The 8,726-nt window shown below is 42.1% G+C and overlaps 1 protein-coding gene across 1 annotated transcript; it reads right to left on the reverse strand.

The window, feature by feature from the left end:
- Positions 1-5,743: 5,743 nt before the first annotated feature.
- LOC134204599 (72 kDa type IV collagenase-like) lies at positions 5,744-7,580 on the reverse strand. The gene is made up of 4 exons (XM_062679401.1): positions 7,285-7,580; positions 6,580-7,224; positions 6,315-6,513; positions 5,744-6,252 (listed from the first exon to the last, which is right to left on the reverse strand). Exons 1-4 carry the CDS (start codon positions 7,546-7,548, stop codon positions 5,852-5,854), a joined length of 1,509 nt encoding a protein of 502 aa, XP_062535385.1. The 5' UTR covers positions 7,549-7,580; the 3' UTR covers positions 5,744-5,851.
- Between the last annotated feature and the right edge of the window lie 1,146 nt (positions 7,581-8,726).

Consider the following 8,726-nt stretch of genomic DNA (forward strand, 5'->3'; position numbering starts at 1 on the left):
AGCAACTGTACCACGCTAATAACACACGAAAGTTCTATGAGAAACTAAACCGTTCACGTAAGGGCCACGTGCCACAGCCCGATATGTAAGGACATAAACGGGAACCTTCTACGAACGAGCGTGAGGTGATCCAAAGGTGGCGGCAGCACTACGAAGAACACCTGAATGGCGATGTGGCAGACGAAGATGGCGGTATGGTGATGGACTTGGTTAACGCGCGCAGGATATAATTTTACTGGCTCCGGATCTCCAGGAAATCCAGGAGGAGATTGGCCGGCTGAAGAACAAAAAAGCCCCTGGGGTTGACCAACTACCAGGAGAGCTGTTTAAACACGGTGGTTGAGGCACTGGCTAGAGCGCCGCACTGGGTCATTACCAAGATTTGGGAGGAGGAAGTTTTACCGCAGGAGTGGATGGAAGGTGTCGTGTGTCCCATCTACAAAAAGGGCGATAAGCTGGATTGTAGCAACTACCGCGCAATCACATTGCTGAACGCCGCCTACAAGGTACTTCCTCCCAAATTTTATGCCGTCGACTAGCACCAACTGCAAGGAGTTCGTGGGCAGTACCAGGCGGGTTTTATGGGCGAACGCTCCACCACGGACCAGGTGTTCGCCATTCGCCAAGTACTGCAGAAATGCCGCGAATACAACGTGCCCACACATCATCTATTCATCGACTTCAAAGCCGCATATGATACAATCGATCGGGACCAGCTATGGCAGCTAATGCACGAACACGGTTTTCCGGATAAACTGACACGGTTGATCAAAGCGACGATGGATCGGGTGATGTGCGTAGTTCGAGTTTCAGGGGCATTCTCGAGTCCCTTCGAAACCCGCAGAGGGTTACGGCAAGGTGATGGTCTTTCGTGTTTGCTATTCAACATCGCTTTGGAAGGGGTAATACGAAGTGCAGGGATTAACAAGAGTGGAACACTTTCAATAAGTCCGTCCAGCTATTTGGTTTCGCCGACGACATAGATATTATGGCACGTAACTTTGAGAAGATGGAGGAAGCCTACATCAGACTGAAGAGGGAAGCTAAGAGGATCGGACTAGTCATCAACACGTCGAAGACGAAGTACATGATAGGAAGAGGTTCAAGAGAAGACAATGTGAGCCACCCACCGCGAGTTTGCATCGGTGGTGACGAAATCGAGGTGGTAGAAGAATCAGTGTACTTTGGGCTCACTGGTGACTGCCGAAAATGACACCAGCAGAGAAATTCGGAGACGCATAGTGGCTGGAAATCGTACGTACTTTGGACTCCGCAAGACGCTCCGATCGAATAGAGTTTGCCGCCGCACCAAACTGACAATCTACAAAACGCTAATTAGACCGGTAGTCCTCTACGGACACGAGACCTGGACGATGCTCGTGGAGGACCAACGCGCACTCTGAGTTTTCGAAAGGAAAGTGCTGCGTACCATCTATGGTGGGGTGCAGATGGCGGACGGTACGTGGAGGAGGCGAATGAACCACGAATTGCATCAGCTGTTGGGAGAACCATCCATCGTTCACACCGCGAAAATCGGACGACTGCGATGGGCCGGGCACGTAGCCGGAATGTCGGACAGTAACCCGGTGAAAATGGTTCTCGACAACGATCCGACGGGCACAAGAAGGCGAGTGCGCAGCGGGCAAGGTGGATCGATCAGGTGGAAGATGACTTGCGGACCCTCCGTAGACTGCGTGGTTGGCGACGTGTAGCCATGGACCGAGCCGAATGGAGAAGACTCTTATATACCGCACAGGCCACTTCGGCCTTAGTCTGATTAAATAATAATTAAAAACCTTCAAACACAAAAATGTGCTCAAGTGTTCGTAATAAAAACGATATTCCACTCAAACTTGACCAGAAGATTGTTTGTTTAAAAAAAAGTAGCCGAGCTTCAAAATGATTTATGCAATAATAGAACAAAGCCGTCTTCACCTGCATATTGAAGAAGAATACGGAGGTTATGCTGAACAGAAAACTTTCTCAGACTTTTCAACAGCTCCTTGATCATTTGAGAACGAATGTAACGCTAATGTTTTAGTCATATTTCAAATGTAAGTTACAATTGAATCATTTGTTTGAGAAACTGCATATATCCATTTTACACAATTTCGAGAAAACAACAAAAAACTGTTTTTGAACAAATTGGCACCGAATTTTTCGATTTCTTCGATACAGATCAATAGTTTTTGGCAAAACTCAACACCCTGGGGCACCTCCAGTGCAAAAACTGTAAGCAGTATTCTACAGTTGCTCCTTCAAAGTGCGTGGACTTATGTAGTTTCTCAAACAAACGAAAAAAAAAATTCATGCATTCCTGAACAAATTTTGTTTTCGTTTTTTTTTGCCAGAATACGTATTTTTGAACGAAGATTCAGAATATATAAAAATCTCTTTTTGGCCAAAAATGTTACATATGCAGTTTCTCAAACAAACGGTTCAATTTAGAATTAGTTTCGTACTATAACTGTTTCCATTCCCGAGATCCCGATTAATCCCGGGAAAAAAAAGTTTCATGATTTTCTGCCGAATCATTCTAAATTGAGCAGCCTTGCTAAAATGTTGAATGGATTTTTTTTGCACGGTCGTGTAAAAACAGAATCGAGTGTTATACCTAGCACTAGCAGTGAATTAAATTTAACATTTAAAATAATTGTTCCACATTTCAGTGCAGAACAAATCTCGCTTAATTTTTCAAAAGGACCTAAGTAACATTTTTTCATGAATTAATTTGAATAGCGCAATCAACAGAACAACATGAAAGCTTTTGATTGCAGTACTCAAATTAATTCATGAAAAAAATGTTACTTAGGTCCTTCTGAAAAGTTAAGCGAGAAATGTTCAAGACCTGTTCATGGTATGCATCCACATTTCACAAGTTATTGCTGCGTAACGTTAGAAGAATTGACAAATAAAACTAGATCCATGAATTGGTAATTTAATTTCGGATAGTTTCAATATACCGTTCCTTCAGACATTCAAAACCATACCCCGCATAATCGATGAAGACGACCTGCAGGCCATGGACTTCCACAGTCTGTTCCCGAATTCTAGCTTCTATATGCGTCGTAAAATCGGCTCTCTCAAATTTCGCAAGAACCAACAACCCTTTATTTCGGTGTTTGAATTATTGAGCTCGGCACCGTGAATTGGTCAATCCGGCTACAAAGCGCAGCGACCGGACACGGTACGTTTTTTCGCTTCTGGCCAATACAGGTCCCGCTATAACGTGCGATCCCGATTACGGTGGAATTGTGTCATGCAATTTTAACAACCTGTCACACCCGTTTCGAAAGCTCTTCGTGTCGGATTTTCGGGGCCAATATCATGTTATTGTTTTTTGTGCGTTTATGTGACCTACCGAAATATTTCATCCTAGAGCATACGTACTGAGGAACGAATAATAGGCTCAACATTTTGTGAGTTTTTATGATTGGTATCCGACATGAAAGTAAAAAAAAATATGACTGATTTAGTGAATGAAAGACGCTGCCTCGCTCAGTCTAAACAATGCGTAGGGGAAGGGGGGACAAAATGCCCTAGCTAAGCAAACACTGCTTTATTATCTCATTTGTAACGCTATTCATGGGTATTTTTACATTATGCATCAGTTAAACAAGATAGCTAGCTGATGCCATTCAAAAATTGTCAAAAATCTCAATCATATTGATAATATTCACATTTCAAAAAAGTGGTGATATTCTGTTGCCGGAAAACTCATGAGGCAAAACGCCTTTTAGCTGGCAACTACTAGGGAACAAAGTACCATGCGTCGGCGAATCAGCATTCTGGTATGGATAGTGCGTGGAGACGCAAGTACATTGTAGGTTAGCTCCACTATGGCGTTTTGCCTCGCCAAAATGTTAGATGTTTCTCCAAAATGTGGAAATTTTCGGTTTTTCCGACCTTCCTATACACTATTTTGAAACTTTTTTCGCCTAACCTACATAATTTTAGATCTAGTTTTGTTACGGCTATCTTAATGACGGTAAATATGACGGAAACCACAAAAGGCGTTTTGCATCGGGGGGGCGTTTTGGGGCCTCTTCCCCTAATATAGAATTCGCACACGGAAGTTCAGATGTATCTGCGATTTAACCTTCAGCAGTAATTTACTCTCACTGCGAATACCGAGTGACAATACGCCAGAGAAAATTAATTTCCATGAAACTTTATTCAACTTTCGCTAAGACACCAGCTGAAGATTAGGGCAGTTCAAATTTCAAAAATGTTCGAAAATTCCAACTCCCATATGTCTATTAGCATCATTTTGATAATATAGGAGTCCTGGCAAAATTTCAGGCAATTAGGTGGCCATTTAGGGGTGGCGCGAAGTCAATTTATGTTTATATGGAAATTTGTATGGGAAAAACGTAAAATTTATTCAAGTCTCCCTACAGCTGTCAAATCGTGATGAGTGCAAATAAAAATCCCCAACCTCCATTTATGGAATCTATATAATGAGACCTCCGGATAACATACATTAGTTATGCGTGGATTGAAAGGTTATACTGACAGTGTGAATATGGGTTAAATGGCCAAAAATGGTGTAATTAGCCTCCAACATGCAGTGGAAATATAAATCAAAATTAATGAGTTACCCACTGGATGAGCTCAAATAGATTCCAAAATGGAGGTTGTGGATGTTTATTTGAATTCATCACGATTTAAGAGTTGTGGGGATTTGAACAAATTTAAGTTTTTCCCATACAAACTACCATATAAACATAATCTGACTTCGCGCCACCCCTAAATGGCCACTGAATTGCCTGAAATTTTGCCAGGACTCCTATATTATCAAAATGATGCTAATAGACATATGGGAGTTGGAATTTTCGAACATTTTTGAAATTTGAACTGCCCTACTGAAGATAAGCACCTCTCCCTTAGTGCTACTTCGTCGCTCAGCAACTGTTGGTCGAATTGTGTGATCCAGTCACTAAATAAAAGCAAGAAAACAAATGAAACAAGAATAGTTTTTCCTCTCTGCCAGCAAAACTCCATTTCGCAGCTTTGGAGCTTCGACCCGACGCCTCCAAGCATTTACGACTCTTTCAATGTTCTTACCCATTCATTATTCGCTTCAGGGACACTACACAGGATGCAGGAAACCGAAGCTTCAGCCATGCCCTCCGCCGCTCTTATTTGCTCAAACAAAGGACCAACTTCAAAAGCTCCCTGCCATCCCTCGAATCTGATCTGAACTGGCAAATTGAACAAGTTTAATTTATAATACTTATTTCGAGATTTTCTCCTCGGTCGGCAAGCTAAACCGGGCACGAGGGTACTCAACTACTTTGTTTCTCCCCGGCGTAGTTGGATGCATTGGCAGCAGTAAAGACAACGGATTCCCAGGAAACACACTTTTTTACTGTCATTATTATCCGGATCGTTTCCTTTAGTAGTTGCCCTCGTCTCACAAGCTCCTTGCCCGGACGGTGCCCATGCTGTGCTGTTTTGCTCTACAAACTGCACTCCACTTTCCGATGACCGGGGTACCCCAGATTGAAACGTCCATTACGGGAGATTATGTATGCACCAGGTGCGCGATGTGCCTTCCAGCGTGGCCTGCTTCCGGGTATTGAAGGTGGGATGCTTTTACCCAGCGGATGAGGTAAAATGCTGTCGCGTGGCAATGGATATCCGTATCAGTGAATCCGCACATTTATGAAAGTTAGTAACTTGTTTGTAGTTGGGAATGATTTTGCCAAGCTAGTGAATGCATCTCAGGTTATAGGATCAATTGATTTATTAGCATTTCTTCACCATAACAACGATTTTGTAAATGTCATTGAAAAAACGAAATTAAGGGAACGAGGCTAACTTTTGTTTCAGGACTTCTACAGAGAATTTACTTAATTTTACAATCAAATAATGGCGAATCATATCTTTCGGTTTTGCGAGTGTCAAAGCTATACACATGACGCATCTGATCCTTAAATAAAAAGAGTTTACCATTGCTGAAAAGTGCCGCATCGATTCTACTTGAAATTCCAAAATCTTCCACCTCGTCAGAGAGATCGACAGTCTTTTCGCGTGTGTTATACCTCCAATAGTGATCGTTCTTGAATGCATAAACATACTTTTTCTGGTCGAATGCCACTGCGTCCACATTTCTGGGTAAACCAGGAAACGTGTCCCGGATTCTACGCGAATAGCCGATCTGTAGTTTGCCGTTCTTGAAGGCCCACACCTGATCACCCTTGAAGATAAACGTTTGTGCGCCAATAGTGACGGCAGCATCAAGCATATCTGGAGTGAAATTGAGCGGCTTATTAATAGCTTGGAACTAGAAAATGGAAGTCAACACCTACCGGGGGCTCCTGGCCACATCTCTCTGAGTAACAAAGGTTCATCATTCGAATTAAATTTGGTGTAGCAGTACTTCCCGGCAAATATGTGCAGTTTTCCGCGTGAACCATACATCACGGCATCGTACTGAGTTAAATCACAGAACTTAGGCGTCTGGATCGATTCCTTCTGCAAGCGTTTCCCATACTTCAGCTGAATTTTCTACAAAGAAAAATTGAATTGCAAAATGTCAAACATTAATATGTATGTTGTATAATTATCTTTTACCTCAACGTCCGGTTCCGGTATTTCCGAAAATCGTGCTACTGGTATGGGATACATAAGCGATGCCTTGGACACGGAATGCTCCAGCCCGATGGCGTGACCAATTTCATGCATAGCAGTAGTGAAAAACTCGTCCTTGTTCATGGATCCGGGAAAGAATTTCGTATTGAAATGGATTGCCCCGGTTTCCGGGTAGAACGAGTGAGCCAGCGTCGTGTCTCCCAGAACGTTCCTGCATTTCTTGGATCTACTATCGTGCGTTCGAACCCCGAACACAATTTCAATATCTGCTTCTGGATCATTGGATTCTACGAAGTCAAGAGTAGTCACCTTACTCCACTGGTTGAACGCGTTCCGCAGCATCTGTTTCACGGTGGCCGTGGCAATTCCCGAGGGGGTGTTTTTCACATAATAAGTGAGGGACGGCGAGCTCCATTTGAAATCCTCACCGTGCGCAGCCACATTACTAACACCACATTTGGGACTCTTCAGTGAAATTTTTGTTTCTCGGTCAAGCTCACCCGTCTCATTGAGCCCAAACTGCTGCTGATAGCGTAGAATTCCGCTGCTTGGGACATCGGAGAACCTAAGTCCGATGCCGTTGCTATTATCCACGGTTGAATTGAAACCAAATTCTTCTAGAAACTCCTGTTAGATATGGTTTAATACTTAACGATATTGAAAAAGATAAGACAAGTGTTTACGAACCATTGCATCATTTTCTGTCATTTCAGGCTCATCGACAGGAACAACGGGTGCAACTTTCATATCACCTAAATTGGCAATCCTTGAGCTAGATTCCCGTATTGCCACATCGCTTCCTGATTTAATACTTTCCCAGTCATCAGGAAAGATTATCGTTGCTTCTCTTCTAGCGAGAGATGCACTTAGCGCGTTGCTAATTGAAGCAATTAACAATAAATAACTAATATTAATCTCATTGATGCGCATTTTAAATTGATTGATAATCATTGCTCCGAGCCAAGTGTTTCTGAATCAGTCTCGTGCAACAAAATGACTGAGAGATTAATGTGTATTCTGCTTATGTTTGGCATGATTCAGAAAGTAGTCGTTGTACAATCCGATCCTGTTACTTTTACAATCAAAGGTTTTTAAGAACATTATTTGTCACTGCCGTTAATTGCAAATAGATCACATGTGAATTTTAACCGATCTATTTAGCATTATGGTGTTATTGCAAAAATATTTATGCTAGAAAGGTGAAAAACAAGATGAACGGCCTAGTGATGAACTATGAAAAAATATTTTAATAAAGATGAAAAAAGTAACCAAACCAAATACGCCGTAAATGTTGTAATCAACATCACAGAAATTATAAAAGAGTTTAAAAAGTTAAATAAACGAAACTGGTTTCAGAGTTTTTCATGGCAAAAACATGTCAAAGGTGCCCAAGCAGGCCGGACATGTAGGGTAAGACGGTATAAGACTCCCCTGGCTCAAAACGCCCACCATTTATGTGTTATAAACTATAACTAACTAAGGTTAAAAATCAGTTGGAATATAAAAAATAATGGGTTGACATCAAGGAAGGAGCGCGCAACATAGTTGTGGTCCCCACAAGTTCCTATCTCACGCTTCCATGGGTCGACCGATGACAAAAGACCGCCAGCTAAGGGTTGTGTACTTCGCTGGTAGTGCAGCCTGGGAACTATTGTCCATCTGACATCAGCTAGAGTGAGAAGATACGTCTAGAGCGTCTGTTCACCAGGAGTGTGTAGCTCAAACATCGTCTGCCCGGTAACCAGCGGGTGATTAACGAATCAGCTATACGTCAGCTATACCTCCCACCAGCCCACTAACCCAAGAGTTCGTGATCGAAAATATTTTGGCCTTGAAAAGTTGATTTTAGAGGCTAAGTGACTTCGAAGAAAAGTTTCAGTATGTTAGGCTTCATATTTTATAAACATTTTTTTTGATTAATCCCTAAAAGTGAGATGGAAGTTTTCTTTCCTTCAATTATAAGGACGCATCATTGGTGTCTTTGAGTAAGTTGTAGAAAAAGTTTTTACGAAAAATTTTGCTATATAAACTTTACTTCTATCTGCTATAGCAGTCGAGATATGGGTCGTTATTTATGAACGACCACCAAAAATCAGGTTTTTCAAGATACTTTCGTCAATATATTTTTT

The sequence above is a fragment of the Armigeres subalbatus genome, unplaced genomic scaffold, assembly GCF_024139115.2.
Source record: "Armigeres subalbatus isolate Guangzhou_Male unplaced genomic scaffold, GZ_Asu_2 Contig736, whole genome shotgun sequence".
Taxonomy (NCBI): Eukaryota; Metazoa; Arthropoda; class Insecta; order Diptera; family Culicidae; genus Armigeres; species Armigeres subalbatus.

Excerpts from the sequence above, each read along its gene's own strand:
- LOC134204599 (XM_062679401.1), bottom strand. The coding sequence starts at position 7,548 with ATGATTATCAATCAATTTAAAATGCGCATCAATGAGATTAATATTAGT. Across the intron at positions 7,225-7,284 it reads TGACAGAAAATGATGCAATG|GAGTTTCTAGAAGAATTTGG; the intron begins GTTCGTAAACAC and ends CATATCTAACAG. Across the intron at positions 6,253-6,314 it reads GATGTGGCCAGGAGCCCCCG|ATATGCTTGATGCTGCCGTC; the intron begins GTAGGTGTTGAC and ends ATTTCACTCCAG.